This window comes from Rhea americana, unplaced genomic scaffold (genome assembly GCF_003343005.1).
Source record: "Rhea americana isolate MKP2758 unplaced genomic scaffold, rheAme1 scaffold_268, whole genome shotgun sequence".
Taxonomy (NCBI): Eukaryota; Metazoa; Chordata; class Aves; order Rheiformes; family Rheidae; genus Rhea; species Rhea americana.
In genome coordinates this window covers 335,894-361,702 of record NW_028186388.1, presented here as the reverse complement: position 1 = coordinate 361,702, position 25,809 = coordinate 335,894, and the positions used below count along the sequence as shown (strand labels likewise).

Genomic DNA, 25,809 nt, shown 5'->3' with positions numbered 1-25,809 from the left:
AAAAAAGGAGTTTGCTTCTGTGGTGAGGCATCCAAGAGACTGATTGCTGTCTTGGTACCTTTTTCCTCCCTTTCGGTTGGGGAATATAGTTGCTTTCTTCCTGCCACTATGTGCCTTGTTTAGACTTAGCAGAGGCCTACATTTTGCAGAAGTGTACAGCACCTAGCATAAAGGAAATCTGGATTTTGCTTTAATGAAGTAAATGAAGAAATGTATTCCATGCACAGCAGCTACTCTGGGCTGAACCTCCAGCAAGCCAGCAGCTCTCAGATGCGAGGTCGTTGTGGGACTATCCCTGCTAGACTGCCTGGGAAACAGAGGGGTGGGAGAAAAGTTGGAAAAAAAAATACCTACTGTCTGCAAGGATTGTTCCTTACTTTTTCTTGTTTCCTGTATCTACGTATAAAATAATGGATGCTCTGCCCCTTCTGGCCTAATTTCTATTTGTGGAGTAACTATAAGGTAGAGTCTGACATTCCAGTAATGTCTATTAACCAGGAGTGTAACCTGTAGCAAAAACACTCTTGCTTGCGTTTTTCATGCAACAGTCACCTCAGTGTGAGGTCCACACAAACCACAGCCATGGCACGGAGCAGTGCTACTGTTACCCATCTTCTGGGGACAAGAACGTTCCTCTAAGATGAAGAGATTTTGTTGCAGTTTGGTTGGATAACTGAGAAAACCAAAATGGTTATGGTGTGGAGGGTGAGAAGGCAGGGGACAGGGCGCAGGAGGCAGACACTGTGGGAGCTGTGCAGGGTTACGTGAACACAGCCCAGCAGGTTCGCTGTCTTTTGCAGTCGTGCCCTAGTCTGGCACTGCTGTGCTGTAAGGGCCCCTGCTTCGTATATGGTACTTGTTACCTTAGCATCTGAGAGGTCAAGTCAGGCTTACCATTTCCCTTGTTGTTACAGCAGTAAATTAGCAGAAATGCAAAATGCTAGATTCAGAATTAGTATCCTTACTGCAGGTCGAAGGAGGAGAAAGCTAAAAGTAAGATATGTTAGAAAGTGATGCCCCCTCTGTTTTATCCTTAACTGTGTTTGCGGATCTGTGTGGATTCATTGCTACTGAGAGCATTCTAGTGCTAAGCAAATACAGCTCCATTTACTGTTAGCGTGAAGAGTTAGGAAAATGGTGTGGATTTTATTAGTTACAGAAATTTGGGCTAGATGCTTTCATGCTGTCAGAGCTGAGTCAGACTCCCTGCCAGTTGGAGCGCAACATATGTGATCCATTTTGCACGTGAATACGTTAATGTGGGATGAGGTGGTTCTCTGGAACAAACCACTGCAGTTTGGGGTGTCGTCTTCAAAAATAAAATGATAGTTCCCAGTGGCACCAGAACTTGGATTCTGTGCATGGAGAGAGGAGGCACATAATTTATAATCATTGGATTGATTAGTCTTTTTAGATAGATTAGGACAAATGCATTTCACAAGAAGAAATCCCCTCTCTGCAAGGTTCTAGTATTTAATTTCCAGTTAGTTTAATATGGATAAAGGCTCCTCAAAGCATTGTTGAAAGGTTGAGTTGAGGACCTGCAGCATTGCTGCCATTCAGTTTCCGAGCCTTTTAGGTTTGGAAGCTATAAGTTTTTCCTAATTGCGTTGAGATTTCCTATCAGTCACAAATACTATTTATGAGCCTTTCCTCATGTAGAGGGCAGCACTCCTCCAGTCTGTGATCTAGAGTTGATGGGGAGCAGGTGGTTTCAGGCAGAGATGTGAATGCTCCATTCTGGCTTCACAAAAAGTGCTTGCAGGGAAATACAGATAGATTGAGTGTAGAGTGTTGGCTGGTATGCTAATGTGAAGTGGAAACTCAAGAATTAACATGGGCCCCTCTTTCCCCTCCTAATGCGAGAGTCTAGGATTACATGAATTTACCAAACCAGAGTTACCACTGGGCTTTTGTTTGTTTGTGCTTTTGCTCTTTGGAAAAACTGTGACATGGAGAGGACTTAAAGGAAAAACTTACAGTGAATTCAGTAGAATTGTTGGTACACATAGCGAGCATGTGAAAACAGGAATATGAATTATGCAGCAATTACTGTCTTGGAAAAGTATCTGCAGGCTAAGCCCAGAAACTTGTCTCTTTCTTTCACCTTAAACTGAAATAAAAACGTGCAGCAATTTTGTCTGAAATAATTCCAGTGATTATACTTACAGATGTCTGAGTCTATACTTGTTTGCTGCCCAAGAATGAGGTTAATAATGTAGCCGTGCCCACCCAATTACAGCTCASAGTATAATGTGGGCAGTGTTAGGGAGTTGTGGCTCTGCTTGGAGAAGTGGGGAGGGTATAATTCTGAGCAGTGCAGCAGCTTACATCAAACCTGCTTCACTAAGAAGGTCCAATACATCAGCTGCTAGGTCAGTGAATACCCTACTGAAAGACCCCCATGCATTATTGAGGTGAATAGTCTTTATACATGTCAGAATCACAGGTATCTCCTGTGTCTTCAATGACCTGCAGTTGAAAATACTGCTTCCATCCAGCAGTCTTGTAGAAATTGGTGCTTAAGGGCAATCGTTATTACAGGGCCCACTTCAGTGGATGTAACAGGACTCCAAGGAGTCAGCAAGAAGAGTGGCGAGCAGGCATTCGAGTTCACAAGTGTTGAATTATTGTTTCAGGCTAGTATTGCAGCAGCCTGTGCAGCCTTGTACCCTTCAGCCTCGTGATACTTCTTTCCACGGTCATAAATCTTAATGCAAGAAGAGATTGAAGAGTACGTTTTCATAGCGGGTACGACTTCACTGCAGTGCAGAACAGAGGGTTCCACTGTTAGATCTTACCAGRTGTGAGATTTTATATTATCCTCAAGCATTTCCAGCACCAAAGTATTTCCAAAATTTCTACTGCCCATTGAGGAATTTGTATTTCCATCAAAGGAGAAGGATGGAAGGACTTTTGCAACTCTATTTCACACAATCCAAGATCATGGTGAAGGARTTTGCTTTCTGCAGTACAAGTAGCGAATGAAGTACAGTCTTTTCCTTGTTACATACCAAAATACTCTTCTTGTTTTGAAGGAAAAGACGATGTTTCCTCACGTTTTCTTGAGCTTGCTGAGAAGCTGTCCTTCAAATGTTGTTGCATTGTCCTTGTACGTGGCCTTGAAGGGCCATGTGAGATTTTTCTGAAGATCTTGAGCCAACATCTTCAGACGGAGCAGAAACACATAGTCACAGTCCCTCAAGGAYTGAACTGAGATGCTAGAAACTGAAGAACAGCTCCTGTGTCACAAAGCATTTATTATCAGTAACTAATACCTGTGGCTTAACACCTCACATGCAATGCAGTCACTTTTTGTTGATCTTTGTAAAGGATGTATTTGAAGAAAAAATGGACCTATTTCAGTCTTAAAAAGCAAAAGGCTGACTGTGGCTTCCTAATGCTGTTTACAAACCTTTTTTGCCTGTGCTATGTTTGTCAGTAGTTGTATTTATTCGTTGCTCACACTGTGAATTAAAAGACTGAGGCAGCTCCTGACATGCTTCTTCCAGTGCATCCTTTTGGATTGAATATTTGGTTGCCATGGGGACCAAATGCAAAGGGCACACACCATTCAAGTAAATGTTCCCTGATTAACAACTTGCAGCTTGTCCCTTAAATAATTTAATTATCAGTGATGCAACTTGAAATGATGTTGAATGTATTCAGAGCCTTAATTTCAGTATCTTAGTTTTTCTTGAAGATGCCATTACAGCAGGTCTAGAGCTGGATTTTGACTGTGCAAATGGGAATGAGCAAATAGGACCTTACTGCTTCTGAGCCTACAGGAAAGTCTGATCTTCCAATTTCTCTTTCTCTTGGCCTTAGAACTTTGATAAAACTRATGGACAGAGGTGCTGCTGTGTAATTGCCAGTGAAATGGAGGCCAGAGCATTTGAGTGTTGGCACTTTGGTAACAGCTGAAGACGTGTTGTTTGGCTGCTGGTGCCGKGAATAGAGAAGCGATGTGCTCCCACTGTGCCTGCGCCTGTCTCTGTGCCTGGGAATGTGCAGGGAGGGGAGTAGGAGGCTATAGGGAGCTGCTGATAGGCAAGCATCAGTCCCACACRACAAGCACCAACTCTCGTGTGCTGTTTTCCCAAATTACAAGCATATTRGCACTAACCAGGCAGCAGGTACTGAACAGTGAGAGCTGAACTTAAACAAATGAGGCAGAATTTTGCTAATTTGTGCRTGGTCAGTCATTCCTTTCAGTTCCTGTTCGGCAAAAACTAAGTCACTTTGCAGCAGAATTTTCCATTTTTACAACTCCAGCCATAACATTGGGCATGGAAGTTAGTCAAGTTACTGAGACGGTTTCAAAACCCTTCTGTTTTCTACTCTTTTGTATCTTTCAGCTCTGACTTTCCTTAGCTGGAAAAGCAGCTTTGGCACTTGAAGTAATGATTGCACACAAGCACAATAGATCTTTTTCKTCAGTGCTCTGACACCCGGTAAAAAACACTGCAGGCTTATACCTATTAGAAATGATTGCTTTTGTCTTTTTTCCKTGAAAACTTAAACAGCAGAGTTTAGCACAGGGTCTCCTAAACACAGTACAGTGTGGTTCTGCSAGGCACAAGGCATGAGGGCAACCAGGAGGGGTAGCTTATTAGCTTTATCATAGTTCTGTATTTAAGCTTCCTTCCGTAGTGTCTTCAGTCCTCTGTGCCAGAGCCACAACTTCACTTTGTAGTCATCCTTCCTAAGCATCCCTCCCACTTGTTCCTCTAGGTGAAGCAATGAACTCCCTGGATTTGCAGTCACAGACCAGCTTGATGCCACTGTTACTTCCAGGAAGCAGGATCTGCCTCTAACAGAACCTGTAGTAGGCTTCAGCCAAAACACACTTAGCTTTTGGTGATTTTAGTTGAGGTTCAATGTCCTTTCCTGCTTTGCACTTAGAACTGAGGAAGCCAGTTCTATCACATCTGTCTTCAAGCAAAACTGATCCCGTTGCTGTTTCACATTGAAGCTTGGTGGTTTTGAATGGTGTCAGTTAAGAACCTAACAGAACAGGTGAAGATTAACCTTTGAGTGCTGGGAAAAGAGGGTCACATATACAGTTACAGGCAATTCTCTGCTTCAACTAATGCTCACTCATTGATTCAAGTGGAGAGATGTGACAGTACCCCRTATTTCATATCGTTATCAGTGAACTCAAGAGGTGTGAAAATGAAAGAAGATTCTTTCCCTTTTGTATTTTGGTTTATATAGGACTTTCTTCTTCCCTATAAAGCTTTTTTGAAACCACAGGAGTCTATACAGGAGCTGAATTTGGATGCRTATGTTAATAGGTCTGTTGTGTGCCTATGTCTTTCCAGTAGAAATGACTGGAAAACCAACCTGGAAGACAGAATTTGATGATCCAGGTATGGATAATCTTTGGTCATCTAGAGAACAGAGGGGAGCTCTCTTGGAGGAGATGTGTGTTGGATGTTGAGTTTTGAGCTGATGCATGGCACATTCCAGAAAAAAAGGTCACAACATGATTTGATCTTTCTAACTTAGTGATAGTCACTGACATTCTGATAGGAAGAATTCTTCTGTTCTTTAGGTTCTCTCCGCCTCTAGTGTAACGAGGAATAGCTAATCTCCCTCCCTTTCTTTTGTGGAAGTGACTTAGGTTTCTGGCAATTCMAATGCAAGGTGGGAGCTGGGCTGGAAGATTCTTAACCATGCTGCTGCCCCTCTGCCTCCTTGTTGCTTTAAATTGCCTGATTTGACGCAGTTTCTGCTTTCTCCGTGGGTATGTTGATTCTTGTCCAAGGCTCTTTCAGCATCCTACAGGGAGGTGGCAAGGGGAAACAGCAGTAACGTGGCCCTCCTCCCTCTTTGGAGACTCTTCAGAGGCAGTGCCTGCAGCCTAAAGGTTGATCTATGAACTTACCTTGATTAGTTTTGTGGGATGGGTCCATCACCACTTAATTGGCTGCCAGTAGCTCCCCTAATGAAGGGTGATAGATGGCACTCAKGGCCTGCTTGAAGAGATGAGCCAGTGAGACGCAAAGACTATGCAGAAATACAGCTTTCCTCCAGAAAGGACACCAGATCTAAGTGACGAGGCGGCAGTCGGAGAGCATAAATGCGAATGGTTCCTCTTTTCATTGCATCAAGACAAGCATCAGTTACCTTGCTAGGCAGAGATGGGAATTTCTTTGACSCTGTGTACGCTTGGCTGGCTAGGGTAATCATCTCCTGTTCCCAGCAGAGATGATCTGGTGTTTGAGAATGTTCTTTCTTGCCTTTTTCTGGCTTTGGTTAGTGAATGTGCTTTCTCAGCCAGCCATTGATTTAGGTTCTCTGGGCTAGGAAGTCTGAAAGGTCATTCTCCCTCCTTTGGAACAATCTCACTTTCAGATTTTACTTTTAATGATTCTTTGGGTGTTTCAAGTTCTCTGATGTCATTTTTAAAAAAATCAAAACTTTCATAAGATTGTGCAGATGAAACAAAATTGTTGTCTTAGCCCACACAGGGTATTATACAGCCTGGCAGATCCCTTCCTTGTAGCAATAAGAAAAGGATTTGGCATTTAACCTCTTGAAATTAAACCAGAGTGTGAACTTCAATAGTTCAATCTTATCAGGGCTTTGCTGGAATAACAAATTGTGAAAAAATGTAATCATGTCTCCAATGTGACCTTGGCAGATCCGCCTCTGTGATGTGAGAGATTAGGTAACTCTAAGCAGATGTCTGTTTATTTTGAAAATAATAGTTTTAAATTCTTTTTTCCCCGTTTTGTTTGCACTGCTTTTGGAAGATAGGGCAGAGTGARTTGTGGACGGCACAGAGCTGTGTGTAACAAGCTGCTCTTGTGCTGAACAGTAATTGCTCTTGGAGGTTTGAGTTATTGATCTATCGATGGGTATTCAATTTCAGCGTAAAGACCTGTGTTCGTGATTTAATTGGAGTGATTAATAACTCGCAGGCTAGAGGGGAATCAATATGGATTTCAAACAGCAAAAGTAGTACATTTTCTCCTGTAATGTAGTAATTGATAGTTTATTATTTGCACTTGCTTGGCTAATTAAAATCATAAGATTACTTGATACATAAAGTTTTGTCTGTTTAAAAGCTTAAATCTCAAGTTGAATATTTGTGCTTGCTTGCTTTCGTATGTTTGAGGGGCTCTTTGTCTTCCTAATAGCGTATTTACCTTGTTGCTTGTCTGTCACTGAGATTAGATGTACAATRTGCTGCACATAGCAAAAACAGCACAAAGCAAAACACAAACACCTTTACTAAGTAAATAGAAGAAGCTTTAGTAACGTTTTATGGCCTGTTATGTCACTGGTTTTCAGGCAGCTGACATCTTCTTAGGAGCAGTATTGAAGAGATTTAACCCTGCAGTGTTTGATCCACTATTTTAGCCCTAGATTAAAAGCCTGTATGAAACTTTCAATCTCATTACAACACTAGCATCCACAGTAGGTGCTTTAGCTGCAAATCCAGCTTGCATTGAAATGGTGCCAGAAGCAGCATGGCTATGAAAATGCAGTGTGACTGACTTCGGAGGGATTTGCATGGTGAGCTGYCTTCTTCATGCTCTGGCCCCAGTCCTTGTGTTTGGCACCCGTTTTCATTCAGCTCCTGCAGCTTTAGAGTGTCGTCATGCATGCTTACAGCTAACATGCCTGGATAGAGCATGGAAAGCCCCCAAATCTCCAGGAATAAAGTATCCCATTAAAGAACCATAAAGCAGCAAATAGGCATGAAGTCCAGAGATCTTAATGCTGTTGCTCTTGATTTCTTGGGGAGGGAGTGAAATCTTCTGTGCTGCAAGATTTACAGTGGGTCCTATCCTCACAGCTGGCTGGGGAAAGCACTGAGCGTAGTATTTTTCAACTTTCTTTTGATTTGCAGAGTCCAGTATGCTTTCTTCCATTGAAGTACAGATTCCTAAATGGCAAATGAAAATCTAACAATAGACCTTTTTTTTTAGTTTTACATTCACAGACATCTTGATTTATACATACGCCACAAAAGGAGACCACTGATATCGATGGAAGTGGTTTGATTTTAAATAAATATTTCTCTCCTACCAGTTCCTAGAAGTACCAGAGTGAATTTAAATTCCCCATGCTCAAGTGCATAGTTGTGCCAGCATCGGCAAGCGAGCCGAGTCCGTGAGGATCCTCGGCAGGAGCGGTGGATGCAGCACTCTCGGAGGGGCCGCAGCACCCAAAACCCCGCTGCTGAGTCAGCGTGGCTGGGCACCGTGGCAGGCAGCTATGGGATCGCTCTGCCCTGGCGGGTGCCGAGCACGGGCAAGCGTCCACCCTTCGCCCTCGTTGGCATCGGCTTTGCGCTAAAAACGTGCAACGCTTTCCTCGTCGCGACAGCATGAAAATGACTTGAAGATATTTTACTTCTAAACGTGGGTGCTTCAGAAGCTGAGGGAGGGAGCCACACTTGGAAGTTAATTCTGAGGACTAAGCTGACAGCTTTTTGCCACTGTTGCTTTCTTCTGGTTTGAAGAGCTGAAGGCTTGTTACAGCCCTGGCATACAGCAATCTAGCAGGTTAAATGACTTGGGCAACACAGTTTATTAAAACTGGCAAGTGCTCGCTCCAGTTCTCTGCCTGATAGTCGAGGCTGTCTGCGAGCGTAATTGATAGTGGCAGCTGTTCGGAGGGTGTTTGAGATTGTTGCAAGACGATTTGACTTGACAGACAGCTCCGTACAAATGAGCTGAGTGACAGGGGCTGCATCCAGCCCGGGCTGCGGCAGGAGCTCCCCGCTGCAAGGCAGCAGCCGAGCTCCGTCGCCACTGCCGAGCTTGGGGAGCCGCTGACATTAACAATAAAAGATCTTTCCCTGCGCACACGCTGCTTCGTTCAGCAGTGCAAGTTCAAAGCCAAGCACGAGGATTTGTGCTTACTTTCCTCTGCGAGAAAACACTGTAATTATTTGTGGAAAACTCACCAGAGGCCCATTATGTTCTGAAGAGCCTGCATTTCAGAAGAACATTTTTTGACACAACCTAACATATGCAGTACACTACTGTCACGGTAAAAATTTGGCCTTTGCTTCATAATAATGCTAAAAATATTTCACATTATACACCATGGAGCCTTCCAGCCAGTGTTTTTGTATGCGAATCCCAAGTCTGCCTGTGTTATCTTCTACTGTTTTGCATTAAAATAGGTGGAAGAAGTTGGTGCCCTGTAGGTTGGGTAGCTTCTGTGGTTTAGTTACGTTTGCTGTACCTTTACAGACCAGTTGTCTAATGTTTTAAGTAGTGCTACCTGCCTAAATCCCAATGAAAAAGCTATCCATATAAAAGCAAAAGGCAGCTGAGGATAAAGAACTAGCACTTAAATATTAATTTTCACTCGTAAGCACTCTGCCACCRTCAGCATTATGATTGCCAATGCAAAATGCTTTATTCTTGCTTGTGCTTATATATGTTGCATCTCCACAGTACATTATGCAGCACTCTAAAAGCTCAGTTTAAAAAGGTTTGCTGAAATCCATTATGTAAGTTCTTTTAGTTATTTATTTGTTTGGCCCTACTGCTGCAAAATCATATTGTTCTGTATGTGATGGTTCAAAACTCTTCTCTGGGACTCATCAACCAAGTCTGAAATATTCAGCTTCTTGCCACGTATGTCCCAGTAATTTCTGTGGTGAGTCTTTTGCAGCATTTCTTGCTGGAATTGTAATATGGAGCAGGGTTCGTAATAGCTAGCCTGGCTTATGTCTGTGTGCAAGGATGTATGGGGTGGGTGGATAGGCTGCAGATGGTGGTGGTTGTGTTTCTTGGTAAGCTGCCATTGGTAGAGATTTCATTGATGGATGTAGGAGAGGCATTTCTTTCTCACATCACCCCATCACCCTTGCTGTTTGACTACAGCGAGGGAGACTACAGAAAGACTGAATGACTCCACTTTCTTTTTTCCAAGAGACAAAGGAAAGGCGTGCAAGCAAGATTAGATTATTTCCAATCACATTGTATGTGTGTTGACAGTCTGCTTTCAGCAACAACCAGCAGCTTGCAAAGAGCAAGAGGCAGGGCTGGAAATGTATGTTATTGCCCTAAGAGTTGTTTGTATAACACAGTAACTGCTTAGTGGAGTCCTCGAAGCAGCCTTTACATGTTTAATCCCTTGCACTTGAGCTACTCTTAATCAGCTTGAAAGCAAATTCCTGTAACAAAAGGTTGAATTTGTGTCTGGGACTTTCTGTATTGTATTTAGCCTGCAATACTGTGTTCCTACATGCTGGCAAGCATATCACCCTGTCCAGCCATGAGGTTGGGCCGTGCGTGTTTATTCCAGTCACGGATTTTAAATCCAGTGACATTTCATACTGGGTGCATGCCGATGGTCTTTGAGGTTCAGATAACGCCGTCTGAAATGTACCTTTTGCATCAGATTCATTGGTAGTGGACCATGGGTTTTCCTTTGAACTTTGTGTGCTGTTTGACATTATTGTATGTTGGAGACTATTGTATGCAAAGTTCCAAGAGCAAAAGCTGAAGTTCTCTGTGCTTTTTAAAGTTGTTTAAATCTTCATCTTCACCAGGTTAAACTGGAATGGCATTGTAGCACAAGACACAGGAAGGCTGATGTTCTGCAGTACTGCAAATGTCAAATTAGTTGATCACAAAGGCAAGAATTACTAATCTTAAATCGGTTTTACTTTTCTTATGGGGGCAGTTTTAGTCCTTTCTTCCGTCTCTCTCACATTCAGTCGTCATTCATCCCCATGAAATCAAGACATGTTCCTCTGTCTGTTCATTTAAGAAAACAGCTCAATGGAAGAAGTCCAAAGTGTTTGGTTAGAAAATAAACAAAGTTGGCATGCTGAAAAGGGGTAGCGCTCTGCGTGGTGGAGAATGGCAGGTGTGATCCAGCCTTCCCATAGCATGGCTGAAACATGAATCATTGTAAATGTCAGATTTCCTGTGAAGGAAAGAGCTGAACTGACATGCGTTCAGCTTTAATTAAGGTTGAATTATTGGAGCTGACTGTCAAGTCTTAGGCAAATTGGCTCAGGCTGTTATCATTAAGCATGAAAATTACTCTAGGACTTCGTAAAAACAAACACATTTTTGCCTCTAGAACGCTGTGGTGTAGTCTGGTGAATTCAGTCCTTTTATCGGGGTGGTTGCGCTTAGCTCTGCAGGTCTGTCTTCTCAGAAAAGACTGGATATGAGGCCGAAGTGCAGAAATTTCTGAAAGAACCTATACGAGACCTGATCCAGCTTCCACAAAGGGGARTATTCAGTTTCTTTCCTTGGGATAATTCCATGCATGACCAGSAGTCATCCTGGTTGATTGGTGCAAACCTGGGCAGAAGAGAACACCATTCCCTTAGCAGGAACATACAAGTATCCTGTGGAGAAACTGCAGACTTTTGAATCTAGTCTGAATTGGCTGCACCACTCGTTAGAATCATGAAAATTAACTTTCTGATGGAGTTCAGTGAAGTAAGAAGGTGCCCAAGAGACTTCTGTACGAATGGAGGGGAAAGTGTTGGACTGGAGATTTTTGGAAGAAGTATCATGGTAATAATCTTGTTACGAACCTAAGAAAGAAGGTGATTATTCCCTTCAAAAGCAGCTTTGTTCTGCTGTACTCATCACAGCCACCAGGAGCGGAAATGACAAAGTCACCGAAACAACAGGATTCGCATGCGATGTCGAGCGTGCTTGGGTTTCCTGCTCTTTCTCACGCCTCTGTACGCTTGTCCATCAGTTCTCACCATGTCTTTCCTTTCTGAATGCTCCTGATTTTACTAAACATAGTTACAGAAAGAGAGGGAATGTTCTTTGTCATGCCCGTAGCTCTTCTGCAGAAAAAGCATCTGGCTCTTTTCAGTCTTGAATTGTTGCTGAAGAAGGAAACAAAGAAAAACATTATAGTACTGCAACCTGAGAGGCACAAATTGGCAGCAGAAATCAGTCATGTACCCCTAATACTAATGAATACAACCAGGCTGGCTGGTCAGTTCAGTCAGCAAGGGACCATGAGCTTTTGCTTTGAGAAAATTGCAAATAAGAACTAATGCTGAAGCCACAGGGAATCAATAGTTGTACATAAAGCTGGTCAAAACAGCTGCTTTTAATGTGAGACTTTATTGATTTGTTTTGGATCTAATTGACTTTTTACTCAACTAACTTTTGTGGTGCCAGTGTGTTTTGAATATACACCATTAGATTACATTGCCTATAATTACACGGTATGAAGTTTATCTCTGTTGGAGGAGGCGTGTTGGATAGAAAGAGCTAATAGGCTCTCAGGAAACCTGTGGTCAGGAATGAAACCCAATTGCTTTTAATGGGTAGCTCCTAAAAAAAGCAGAATCTACAACTGTGAGTACACTTCTGAAAAACAGACTGTGCAGACCGCTGACCTGACTAAAGTCAATGGCAGTTTTTCTATTGTTAATGAATTTGTTAATTTAACAATTAACAATTAAATTTGTTAATTTTGTTTAATTAACAAAAATTAACAGTATTGTTAATGAAATCTGAGGTAAATTTATGAACATAGGTGACCTTATAAAAGTAGACTAGTGCACAAGAGAGATGAGAATTTGATTTTAGATGTAAAACCTTTGTCAGCCTAAATAAAACTGGAACCAAGTCTAGCTGCATCTTCAAAACCAGGGTACTCGTGATAGATGAACTCATATTTCAAAAGGGGATTCAGTGAAACCAGTTAGCCTTGTACTAACAAGAGTTAGCCTTGTGCTTGACGTAGTGAATAATTTAGGAGTTCCAGATGTTRTGTTAAACTTGTAACCCTTGTAAGGTGCTTGAAAGTGCAGGGCCAGTTGTGCCTGCTTCCAGYCAAAGTGCTGGTGCTTGGAAATCTGTTTGTTTCTGTTATCTGTGGGCAGGGACCACAAACCTCTTGATTTCTTCAGCTGTTGAATATAGCCCATGTATTCCCATTCTTTCTCCTTCTGAATTCTGAATATATGTATACAGGCATATATGTGCCTTATAAGGGAAATGATGCCATAGTACATGCAGAGCCCAGAGCAGTATATGAAAATGACTTTTATCTGAAGGCAGGAGATGCCATCTCCAGGTGTTTTTCTGAACAGAAAGTGAGCTGATATGTTACCAGGTTTGGCTCATCACTGTCTTCCTCTGGTTCAATGGCAGCTGAAGCCATTGAAACCCTGGTGGTGACAAATCTGGCCTCACATAGACTGCACAAGCAATGCCGGGGCGGTCTGTCTGCATCACCAGAATTAGCTCACGCTGGGTGCTCTCTGCTATTTCCACACCTCCTACTTCAGGAACTGTCTCAGTCCTTTGATGGGGCAGGAAAATTTCCGAGGTGGAATTTGTTCACGCGGGTGTTGTGAACATGCTAATGTGTGTAGGTAGCATCTCCCGCGTGTCTGTAAAAAACAACTTAAAATGAACAAACTCCCAACGCATCCTGGGGGTTGATAAAAGGCTATATAGAAAATGTCATGGAGAACCTCAGCGTGCACAGTGGAGGGTGTGCACATGAAACGAGTGAACACTAATTCTCATAACCCACGAACAGCTTTTCTTGCGACTAATTTTTGGTATGCATGCACTCAGGGATACATAGATAATGTTGAAAGGGAGTTACACTGTGAATTGAATCATGTTCATRTAGGTCCTTTCATTTGTCTTTGGCCTTTTGGATAATCTCTCTTTTCCTCCCTTTTCTTATTTCCTTTCCAGCCATTTAACCCCTTCCACTGCTTTGTTTAGCTTAATTTGAAGAAAAGAAATACTTGGCACTGTAGAAGGAATAATTCTATGTGGAATTGTCACCTCAGGTATATTTTGATATGGTCACATCATCCTTTATAGTTCTGGTGCACCTAACATTAGGTACATAGGATACTTGGGATGAGCAGGTTTCACTTCCATGCTCGCTGCGCTTAGGACTGGATTTTTCCAGCCTTCTTTTGTTCCATTCTTACACACARGTGTATGGTCGTGGAAAGACAGTGTTACATCGTCACAGCAGAGCTGTCCCCTCCTCTGCTGCAAGAAGAGCCCAGGTAGCCTCCTTCCTAGAAACCATGTGGGGTTGTTACTACTAGTGGTTAGTTGGTGGGTCATGGCATGTTGTAGCTTGCAGCAGAGCATAAACGTAATGTACGTTACTGTGAGAGATTGCTGAGAAAATGAAGTGTCTTAGTGACCTCGCTTATGTTCACAAATTTATTATTGAGCCTTAAAACTTAAATTGAGCAGGAAATACTGCCACAGTAACTCGAGACATGTTCACACTCCTACTGTAGGTAACCTTGGGACTCTGTAGAAGTCATGGAGCTATATGTTCTTTGTAGTATGCATTCATTCGGTGACAACTGAGTCTTYTACATGCATGCTAACAAAGTACCGTGGATTGACCAGTCAAGGAYAGTGGAAGGACAGACACACAAACACACATCCATCTTGCAGCAGGAGTGCTCCCACGATGCTCCCACGAGCTGAAACATGACTTGTTTTTTTCAGGCATATGTTCTATCATGCATGGAGACAAACCCAGACCTTTCAGCATATGCTTTGTGTTTTTTGTTGTCCTCTGTAAGGTCCCACCTTGAATGACAAGCCAGAAGCGAAAGCAGCCAACGTCCCAAAAGTGTCTGGGCTAGAGCGGAGCCGGGAACTGAGCACTGACGTGCCCTTTGCCCTGCCTATCCCCAGCCCCCAGCCAGTAGCTGCCGTTGTGACTTCTACTTCCTCAGCGCCCACGTCAAGCGCCAGAGCAAGCCCACTGTTGAAGAAGGAGCCAGTGATTTCAGCACCAGCACCACCAAGGCTCACACCTCAGCCGCAGCCTCGGCCACAGTCACAACCTCAACCTCGGCCACAGTCTCAGCCTCAGTTAATACCTGAGCTTCGGACCCAGCCTCAGAGTCACATCCCTCCACCTCTCAACTACCAAGTGCATCACCAGGTGGCCCACAACGGACTCAATAATATCAGGTAGGCAACACGGACACCTGTGTAGAGTATTTTATATTACTGCTGGGATAAAGCTTGTTTCAAAAGGCATACAAATAGCTGGGAAGCAAGCCAAGAGCACTCTCGCTTTCTAGGTGAGATGCTCCATGTTTTGGATATTGCACTTCTTGGGCCATCTCCACATCCTGGGTTTCCCAGCACTGSTGGATAGTTGCATTTGAAACACAGGGATAACCTTTCTGGGAGTYAGGCATGCGTAACTGTGCAATAATGTTCTTTAGGTCCAGTGTCTAGTGGAGTTGTGCACTGTCCTGTCAGAACCAGCCAGTTCTAGCCTTTAGAAATTCAAGATAGTTTAAGTTTGAACACTTTAATTGTGTTCATATTTATATAGACTTCCACTGAAAATCTACAGATGATTTGTTCATGGTTATCACAATTTCATTGGTTAASGAGCATCAAAAGAGGGATAACTATGTTAGAAAATGCTTTGCCCATTACAATGGGACTCCCGTGTAGACTGAAAATCTACTTCAATCTGAAATGTTGATTAAATGTGTAAGTCTAGCAGGAGGCTTAGCTTTGCCCTTTAAACTGTCTTTGTTCAGTAAGTAGGATAGGTGAAAATGATATGGAGAAAGAGTTTCTAAAAAGAAGAGTGTATCCAGTCAGCAGGAACCTATGTAGTGTTTTTGCTGGTAGAGAAAACATGTCCTGTCTTCCAAACCAGAACTAGATTAGTTGAACAAGATTAGAAAACTGTATTAAACATCTTATTTGGCTGCTCAGGGGTCAAAATACGCATACACAGAGCTACCAGTAAATGTGTATTTTAATGTATCAAGCATAGTTAAGCTCTTTCTTGATGGTACCTTGTAAACACCACCACGGTATAAATGACTAATAATATTTCAAACTATTCAAGATATCTCTGAAGTTTAGATTGCAACAAATACTAGTATTGTGGGAATTACAATAAATAATAATAAATGCAGTGATAATATCCTTCACCCCACAAAACTTAGATCATTTCCAGTAGAGCAATAATAATAAAAAAATCAAAATACAGGTTTATTATGAAAATAAYGTATTAAAATGGTGTGTATTTGTATGCTTTCATGAATATAACTACACAGTGTGCATAGTAGAGGTAACTTGGTCCCAAAGTCGCTCATACTACGCAGCTCAGTACACCCAGRGTAACAGAAAAGGAATTACAGTAATTGCATCTTGCATTCGCAAGGGCACACATGGCCACTGCAAGGTCATCAGAGGCTAAATAAAGGTGCAAAATCCAGCTGCCTCTGCAGCCTTCCTCGGTAGCTCACAGACAGCTCTGAGGATTGCAGCCTGCTCAGGCATCAAAGGAAACGTCATTCACATCCTGCCTCTTCCTGCTGAGGAAGTTCATTAAGATCTGTTGCTCTCTTCACCCCCCCCCCCCAAAAAAAAAAAAAAGGTTTAAGCTTGGGGAGATCAATATTGGATAGCTGTGTTGTTTCTATTAGTGTAGTTCTTCCATGGTGTTGACTTGTATTGTAACAGACTCTTTTATTTTTTTTTCTCTCTCTCTCTCTCTTCCCCTTCTTCCCCGCCATGTTTTTCTTTTTACAGCCGGAGCAGCAGTGCTAGCAGTGCAACAAGCATCAGCCTCCCGAAGCACCTTCCCCTCTCTCCCCAGATTCCTCCACACCATTCCTCCGGCCCGGCCCTGCCCCTCTCCATCTCTAATCTTGCTACCTCGCACTTCTCTCTCAGATCGCAGACCCAACACCAGCACCATCCGGCCATGTTCGCCACCCCACCCACGCTGCCACCTCCACCAGCGTTACCTACCAACAGCCTCGTGATACCAGGTCACCCTGCGGGTAGGTTACCCTCTTTCTTCCATGCATGCACTGGAGGATGTTGAGAGATGGGTTGACTGACAGGCAGGTAAAACAAAGTGGTGCAGACATCTCCTGGGGCAATGTTTGCTAGAACTGTGAGAGTATTAGTAAAAGAGGTAGGAGGCCTGGGCATACTTCACCAGAGGAAAGACTCAGTTCTAGAGGCAGCACTGTAGCTTCCTAGAGGAAGCCTTCAAAATGATGTCTAAAACAAAAATTCTTCTTTTAGGGGTGTGAGTTGTTCAGTGTTGCATTCTACAGTCYTCAGACTTGTTTAGATTAACTCAGGACTGATGTCCCATTTGCCATTCTCACCTTCTTTCTTCTCCCTCTAATGAAAGCTGCTGTTATTAGAACTGAGCTGAAGCTGCTTCTGATGGGCACAGAGAGCTGCTCTAATTGAGGGACAAGTAAGAAGCCTCCCACACCTATCTGCTGAGCTGATCCTTCAACAAGCAGCACATCCCGCCAGCAGGGCAGGATCTTCAGCGCCTGCAGGAGCACATGCTCGCTGTATGTCCGCGGCTGCTTGGCCTTTCTATAGGAGGCAGGGACAGCTCAGCTGACAAGCTCTGCTGTTCCGCTCTTACTATCTTTGCATCCTTTTAGAAAGTTTCCTTTGTTCACCCTGGCCCCATTCTATTGTCACTTCTGCCCTAAATGCTGTGTTTATGGCTTATCCATTAGCCTACAGCTGTTCCTGGAAGAGACCCTGGCAGCTGGAGACTTCCCTGCTACTTTCTCTTGCTGGGGCCTCCTTTTGATCTGGCATTTGACTCTACAACTAACTCAGCAGGGATTAAACAGGACAAGCATTCTGCAAAAAAATGTACCCTTCTGTTTCCTCCAAAGCCAGTTAAAGGAGAGGGCAGATTTGCTGCTGAAAATTCTGATGACCTTACGTCCCCCTTTTTTCTTCTGGGARCTAAATGATGTCCTATTGTTTAGAACTGCTGCTTTAAAAGAAAGAGAAATGTGAATTGGTCAAAAGTGAGCTTTGAGAATGATGTTAGACAAAATATATACATACACATATAAATATATATATATRTATGTATAGGTTCCTAGCTAAATGCGGGACCACATACGCCAAAGCTGCTGGCTTTCACAGGCCCTGGCACTATCTAGAATTTCAACCACATAGCTGGGAAGATGTTGGCAGCACTGTGGGGGACCTATTCACTGCTTCCCCTGTTTAAGGCAAAGAACTACTGTGATGGAGACGTTGAAAGTAGCGCAAAAGGAAATAGCAGTGTGGTCCCTGAAAGCCTGATATTGCAGTCACTGAAAGCAAGTGTGTTTTTACCATTAGCTTCAGGAGGTGCAAGATCAAGTGACCTATTCACATTCAGCAGCTTGCCAGGAAACGGTAAAAGTCTTGCTGCTACTAAAAGGATTTCTCCTGCCGTTGAAGCAGGAGAGGCCTGAGTTAGTGGAGCAAAAGGTCTGGGCGTCTAATCCTGCAGACAGTGAAATGCCTCTTGTCTGCATTATATGAAATGCCTGCAAACTGACACATCATAAAATCAATACAGAGCATGCTGCATAGCCAGGAGCTTCTGTTGTCATTCACGTAAATTTCTTGAAAGCAAACAATATTGCTGAGGAGCCCTGGAGAGCTAGGATCCAACTGCTGCTAGCAGCATAATCCTGGCTGTGCTGTTTGTGTGCACATGGGCTCTCAACAAAAGCACCAGCTTAGAAGAGCCACTCAGAGAGGGTATGGCCTTTTGGGTCTCCTTTTATTCATCTTCTTTTTCTCTTCCTTCTTTGGAAGAGAAAGTATTCTTCCTTTCAATTCCCTTTGGCATGCTTGGCCGTGTTCCCAAGAGCAGAAGCAGAGCTCTGAGCTACTGCATTTGCTGATGCTAGTAACTGAGGTCTCTGAATGTACAGGAATGTACTTTCGATGGCATCTCTTCCTTTGGAAACCTGAAGTTTGCAACCCTCCTATGGCCTGCTGCGTTCTACTCGGGCACCAAGGCTGACTCGTATGTATGACACACAGGCAGAACACCAATATGTGTGTCTCCTCTTCTGAATATACCTGGCAACATCAGCAAAAATATTTTTTTTTCCCTGCTCACCACATGTGTGCACACAGAGTAGTGGTGTTCAAATACATATACTTGAGTATATGGCCTGACCCGCTGGACAAGGCATCATTGGGTATGAGAACTGGGGTCTGATGCTAACGTCACCCACAGCTTCTCATTTGTTGGATCAGCAATCCCATCCTTGCTGTGATTCAACCACTCTTCCAGGTGCTACACTGCTACTCCTCCAAACATCTACAGGCCTTTTCCTTTACCTTACAAAGGCCAAATTTGTGGTACAGGGTTAAGTGCTAGAATCAGCTGCCAATCTACCAGCTTGACTTCAAGTCTCTTAAAGAAATGGGGTATCAGAACACTTAGAATTGCCAGTTCACTTTATCTCTCCCTCAAAAAAAAAGGGAGAGGGATTATCTTGATGTTAACACAAGGCTTCAGTTTCCTTAAGTCGTGCCAGATCTAAATGTGTAAACACATGCACAGGCACATGCATATATGAAACCGTGCTCGTATTCTGTATAGATACTAGGTTTTGGAACTAAGTAATTTCAGTCTATTTTTCGAGGGTTTGCTTGCTCCAAGAAAAATTCATTATAGACCCTTTTGGTTCAGTGCCTTAGGCTTTCGTGCATGAGTAGATGTATTTTTTGCTCACCATTTCTGTCCATGTGTAAGTACAAATTATTATATGAATTGTGGCAGTCTACAATACCTATTCTTAGCCACATACTGTAACTCAGAAGCAAACGACTAAGGCACCCCAAATTTGTTTTCAGAAGTGACTTTCAGTGTGATGAAGACTTCTTAGTTCTTGTAGAGACAATGAAATTTCAGATCAGGGTGCTTATTTTTAAAGATCTTAACCATTTCACTTCTAAAAAGGAGTCATTTCAACATCTCTAATATTACTCTAAAAATGTTAGGGAAAGAAATGCTTGTGCAATATGAAATAAAACTTGGAAGTTCAAGCATTCTTTTGTCTTTATATTTGTTGTTGCAGTTTAAAAGGGGCATTACAMTGAAAAAGCTAGAACTTCGAGATTTGCATAAGTTAGTAGTGAATAGGGCAGTCAGGTATGGATGTATGTCATCAACATCTCGTGATCCAGGTTGTTCTCAGTTTACAAAGCATCTGATGTGTTGGATGTTGATTCCTATTGGGAATTGTTAGGCAAAATCACAGGAGTATTTATTGGATACTGGCAGGCATTTCTGGGGAAGTGGACATTTGTTCCTATTCTCCTCAGCCAGCTCATTTCTGAAATGCTTCTGTCTTGCACCATCCTAAATGATATTTAAATTTGACCTAATTTGGTTCTACCAGAGGAAGATGCAGAGGAGAAGCCCTGTGTCATATGCTAGAACATTTTGTTTCTGAATGGTGGCAACCTGCATGAAATCTTGAACCCGTTCAGTGTTTCTCTTCTTCCCACTGCTGCCTCCTCATTTTCTCATGGGAGGAAATGGCCCCTGGAGGAGGACAAAAAATGACAACTACAGCCTGTTAGAAAGTGAGGAAAGGATTGCGTAGTATTTAAACTCAAAATCTCAAAAAATGCTATTTGTAAAAAAGGTCTTCAGAATTTGTAGGACAGATATTCCTGGTCTCTGTGTGTGCATGTCCCAGTGACTTTTGGAAAGGGGGAGGATGTGTACGTGGCGTGTGAGTACACTGAAAAGCGCTGGCGGGCTGAGCAGGTAGCTTCCAGCCACCCAAGTCCGTTGTTACCTCATTGCGTTGTAGATTTGGTTGAAATTTTGTCTCCTAAGCATATAAATGTTTGAAGCGTAATGTACGTGCTGGGTTCACAATACATTTTCAGCACACGTACGCTTCTGAATTTCAAAACCTCGACGGAAGCAGGTCAGTATCGCTTGTTTTGAAGTGAGCCGCTAGTCCTCTAGAGCGCACCCGGCCCTGTGCTAGCGCGGGGAAAAAATCCGGCTCCCCGGCGCGCGAGGCCGGAAAGAGGCAAAGTCGCGGCGATGCCGAGGACGCCGCCCCGGCCGGCGGCAGCGAGGGTGGCCGGCCGGGGCGGAGGAGACGGCCGGGAGCGGGTCGGCGCGGGGGAGCGGCGGCGGCGGAGGCGGCGGGGCGATGTTTTCTGCTGTGATGACTCATGGTGTTCTCTCTTGCCTTTAGATACCAGCCTGTTGATATCATTCAACCAACCAATCATGTATTGCCAGCCTCATTCGGGGATTCTGATTGGTACTTTGTCACAGGCATCTCTCTTACCTCCACCAATGAGTCCTCACGTAGAAAACCACCACAGCATGACCTGCCGAAACAGGGAATGCCAGGTGAATATTGACTCTCTCTCCTCCGTCTTTGTGGAACTCACGGGCCCACGGGCCTCTGTGTCTTTTTTTTTTCTCTCTCTCTCTCCTCTAGATCACGAACTGCTCAGGCAAGAGCTGAACAACCGGTTTTTGGTTCAGAGTTCGGACCGGGCCGCTGCCTCACTTGGCCCGGTGCCGCTGCTGAGAGCGGAGTTTCACCAGCACCAACACACGCATCAGCACCAACACACCCACCAGCACACATTCACTCCTTTTCCATCCAGCTTGCCCCAGACGCCGCTCATGCCGCCCTCTGCACCTCCCATGGTGCGTACCCCAGCCCAAAATGTGAGGATAAGTAGAGCATCTCTGGTCAAAAAGCCTAACCCACTCTGTCAAAAAGCAGTCCTCTTCATTTCAGACAGGCGTTCGGTCCTTGTCCTTCGACAAGGCCCTGGAGAGACAGGCCCTGCACTGCTGAGGGACCCCCTTTCCTTCCAGGGCCACCACAGCGAGCCTCCGAGTTCCCCTGCGCTGCTACCGAGCAGCGGATGCCATCTCCCCGAGACCCCTGAGCCCCTCTACTTCCCCTTTTTGTGTGTCCTTCGGCGTATTTCAGTCACCCCATCCTCAGAGCCACACCAGCTCAATGCCACGACACACCAAATCACACAAACAAGGGCACCACAAAACTGGTGGCCTCCAATACCAAACGCAGTCCCCACGTGGGTTCTGGACCATCACTCGTCTGTTCTGGGGCATATAATACTTGCTTCCTTGGAGCTCTCGCCATAGTGCAGCATCTGTTCTGTTTGATTAGTGTTTTGTCCCTCTTCCTCCAAATTCCCCAATCTGTATTGATTTTGGCACTTATTATTTGATTACGTCAACAAGCACTAATTTGCGTGTGGCTGGTTCTTCTTGAGGGAGACATCCTCCCGGCCGTGCAATAAGCTGTAGCGTTTTTTCATTTAAGTTGCTTGTAACACAATGGGGTTTTGCTGCAGCTGTTAGAAAATTGTTTGAGATCTGGCGCAAATGGATTTTCTCAGTACTTTAAAATGCGCTCTCTTCCCRTTTCTGGCAATTACTTTGTTAGGTTGAAAGAACAAGGTTCAGCTTTTTTCCTTCTCAGTTTCACACTGTATGTAAAATGTAAAAACAGTCCTTTTCTTCTAGCAAAAGCAGGGAGTAACAGTAAAAGCAGCATTTGGGAAGAACTACCAAGAACTCAAGGAAAACAGTATTTCAACACGTTTCTTTCCCACTGGTGACTGCCTGATGACATTGTTGGGTCGTAATCTGCTTAGCAGAAAAACAATTAAAGTAATGCCATCTACCCAAAATTCAGCCCCAGGTGTTTGCTCAATGTACTTACGTGTAAACACCTTCTTGGTCTGTGTAAAACAACCTTGAAACTCTTCTCAGAAACCTGGTGTGTTATTTAAGAATCCTGATACCTGATCCAGCTAAGAGCTTCCTCCCCTCCCACCCACGCCCTGTTGATGGCTGCGGTCATAGGGAAAACAGCTTGCAAGGCTCTTTTGTTGTAGTCCACTCACGTCGTCTTATATTCCACTAGATCAGGCCTGTTAATCCCAACACCAGAGAAGAGCGTTGAAATTTACAGCTGCATGTGTTTTGTAATTTATGGTATTTACACTGGAGGGGACATGGCTCCAATAATAACTGTAATTAATGAAATTACAAATCCACTCTCCTGCACAYAGAGTAGTGTGCAACAACAGCTGACTTGCCAAACAAGCAGCTTTTGGTGGGGTCCTAGAACTGCCTTTCCCTGCCCACTTCCCCTCTCCTTCCTGCCCAGCAGAATGTACATATTGTTCTAAAATGCAACATATACGTGCTTTGGTTTTGCTTCCAAGGTGGTACAGGGCAAAGGGTGATAAAAACAAGTAGGGCTCTCAGACTGCATGTGTGGAGGTGTTAAAACCCCATGCATGAAAGGAAAAGCTTGACGGTCATCTTTTCTCTAGAGAGCACTCCTTTGGAAGAGAGATTTGTGCATCTGAAGCCATTAAGCCCCTTCCAAAACAGATTCTGCCTCTTCCAGGATCCCAGGAAACAGGGAACAATTACTGATTGCCCCGTGGTGGAATCTGTGGTCTTGCAGAAGGTATTCCCCACCTTCTAGTCTGTGATCTAGTCGAGTGCTTTAGAGGCAGATCCCAGATCTCGTTCTGGAGCTGAACTGGGTTTCCCGGTGCTGCAGTTCCCATACAGTTATCTGGGTAATGAGGGACCTGCTTTATGYGGAGTCCACGAGGAGCCTGTGGCAAGGCTCTGTAGCACCCAKAACAAGCTGGGGGCCTTGAACTTTCCACCTCTGACAGGGCTGGGAAGTCAGTTAGCTCCCTCGTGAGCAAGGATGTGAGCAAGTCAGTTCTGCTGTGTTAAATGTTGTACAGATGAGCCATGATTATTTGTCTGTGTTGAAAGCCTGCTATGTCCTGTACTATGGAAAACAAACTCACCTGTTTCCTTTTTTTTCTCTCTCTTTTCTTTCCAGTTTGACAAGTACGCTCCCAAATTAGACAACCCTTACTTTCGACATTCCAACGTGAGTGCTTACGTTTCTAGGTGGTGTCTTTGTTACTAGTTCTGCTTGCACTTCTTTTGCTTGTTTTGAATTGTTGGGTAGTGTTTTGATTCGTTCATTCCTACAGCTCTTTTTCAGCCTCAATTTATTTATTTATTTATTTTTAAGATAGAAAATTTTCTTTGGGCTTTTTTTTTAATCTTTATCTACTGCATTTTTGCTGCGGCTGCGGCTCTGTATCGCTGTGCCTGGGATGGCAGAGAATGCGCAGGAATTGCTAAGTCAGTGGTCACTGCAGTATCTTTGCAGCTTCTCACAGTGCAGCAGCCCGGAGTGCATGGCTCTTTCACAAGATTTTGCTCAGGTCACAGGAGTAAGTCAGACTGGTGGTTTCTTCCTGGTGCTCCCCACTGCTCCAAAGCACAAAAACTCGATATGTTTTGGGACTTGTAAAACTGCTGTATGTGCTCAGGAGAGGCCTAAGCAAAACTTAACCCAGCCCACACGACTACAAGGTGGTGCATGTTGCCTGTAGTTAGTGTGTAATACAGCATCTTGTGGTTCTTTTTTTGCTTTGAAAGTGAAAGCAGGTCACATTTCAAAATAGGACTGATCTGTTTACTACGGCAGAAAAATGCTCAGTTAACCAAAAAATGAACACAAAACCAAATTATTCCAATTCTTCTAAGAATGGTGAATGCTCTGTGCTTCCCACAATAGTTTCACACACACTTGGTTATTTTTTTCAAGAAAAAATGCATTATCGACAAAATTCATCAGATGAGCACGTTTTCCAAGTTTTGACTTTGCTCTTAAAAATTTTGAAAGTAAATTTAGTACACATTTTCACTGTGGCACTCATTTGACACAGTACTATTTTTGTACGTGCCAGGCTTGGCACCTAGCTCCATTATTGTTCAAGTTGTCCTGTGACATAAGCATCTCTTTTTCTTTTGTAGTTCTTTCCAACCTATCCTCCAGCAATGCCTGGAATGCCACCCATGCTTCCACATTCAGGTCCCTTTGGGTCACTTCAGGGAGCATTTCAACCGAAGGTACAAACTTCTTCTTCTGCAGGCTTTGTTCTTTTGCTGGGAGAGAAACTGTATTCAGAGTTGTGTCTCTGGTGATTTTATAGCACATGATTTAACTAGCAGAAGTGGAACATAGGGTTGGATCACAGATCTGTGAGCATCCTCTGCACAAAGCAGCCAACCCTCTAGTGCACATTTTCTCTTGGCACTAGAGATTGTTCCTTGGAAAAGGACATAGTGGTTTACTTGTGAGGTCAGCTGAAACTGGAGGAGAAGCATACAGTTAAATGCATTGTTTGATTGAAACATTTACAGCTAATATAGACCAATGAGTCCCAAATCATGTTACAAATTAATAGACTGAGATTGCAAAAGATATACCATGTTTACTCCCAGTAAAATGAGAAATTGACTGTRAAAGTGTGGGAACAATAGGGAGAGACTGCTTTATGTGGGTACATCAATTTGAAAGAGCTGAATTTTTATTCCCAGCTCCAACACTGTCTGACCTTGGGCAAGTCGCTTAAATCTTCCGTTCCTCAGCTTCCTCATCTATAAAATTATTCTGCAGTGGGTTTTATAAGGGTTGATTAATGCCTGCAAGCTTCTTTGAAATAGTATGTTTGAAAGGTGCACTGCAACTATAACGTATCATTACAGCTAGCACTGATTGGCATTTGGAAATGTTGCCATGATAACCACCATTTTAAGTCAGTTTTGCAGTATGCACTTTTTTTTTTTCTCCCAAACATGTTAATTTTATTAAATAGTTTAAAATGTRTGAAAACCAGTAAATCTATCCAAACACAATAGAAACATTATTTAGCATTAGTTTTAAAATGCAGCATTTACTCCATTTGTAAGGTGACTTATTTGGCTTCCTTACCATGATTTTGAAGTTTCCTTATTTCAAAGTGCATCTCCGTAAAACTCTGCTACTGTGTTAGAAGTCTTTARAAAACAGCACTGTATCCAATTCTTTTCGGTTTGCCTTTGGAAGGTCATTTCTGTAACCACACCATATAGCACTACTTACCTAACAATCCCACCGACATCAGTGGAAGTCGGTAA

General features: G+C 43.4%; 1 protein-coding gene across 15 annotated transcripts in view; it reads left to right on the top strand.

Moving 5' to 3' along the window:
- Positions 1-25,809, top strand: part of FBRSL1 (fibrosin like 1) — a 549,095-nt gene that overhangs the window by 505,553 nt on the left and 17,733 nt on the right. For 6 of the 15 annotated variants that reach the window (XM_085307913.1, XM_085307910.1, XM_085307911.1 and 3 more), the window contains 5 exons: positions 14,543-14,939; positions 16,533-16,786; positions 21,257-21,492; positions 23,675-23,725; positions 24,664-24,759. In XM_085307913.1, the coding sequence (XP_085164039.1) occupies positions 14,543-14,939; positions 16,533-16,786; positions 21,257-21,492; positions 23,675-23,725; positions 24,664-24,759 (1,034 nt within the window). Of the gene's footprint in view, positions 1-14,542; positions 14,940-16,532; positions 16,787-21,004; positions 21,493-23,674; positions 23,726-24,663; positions 24,760-25,809 lie in introns of all 15 variants that reach the window. The other 9 variants (XM_085307920.1, XM_085307909.1, XM_085307912.1 and 6 more) reach the window with 6 other exon arrangements.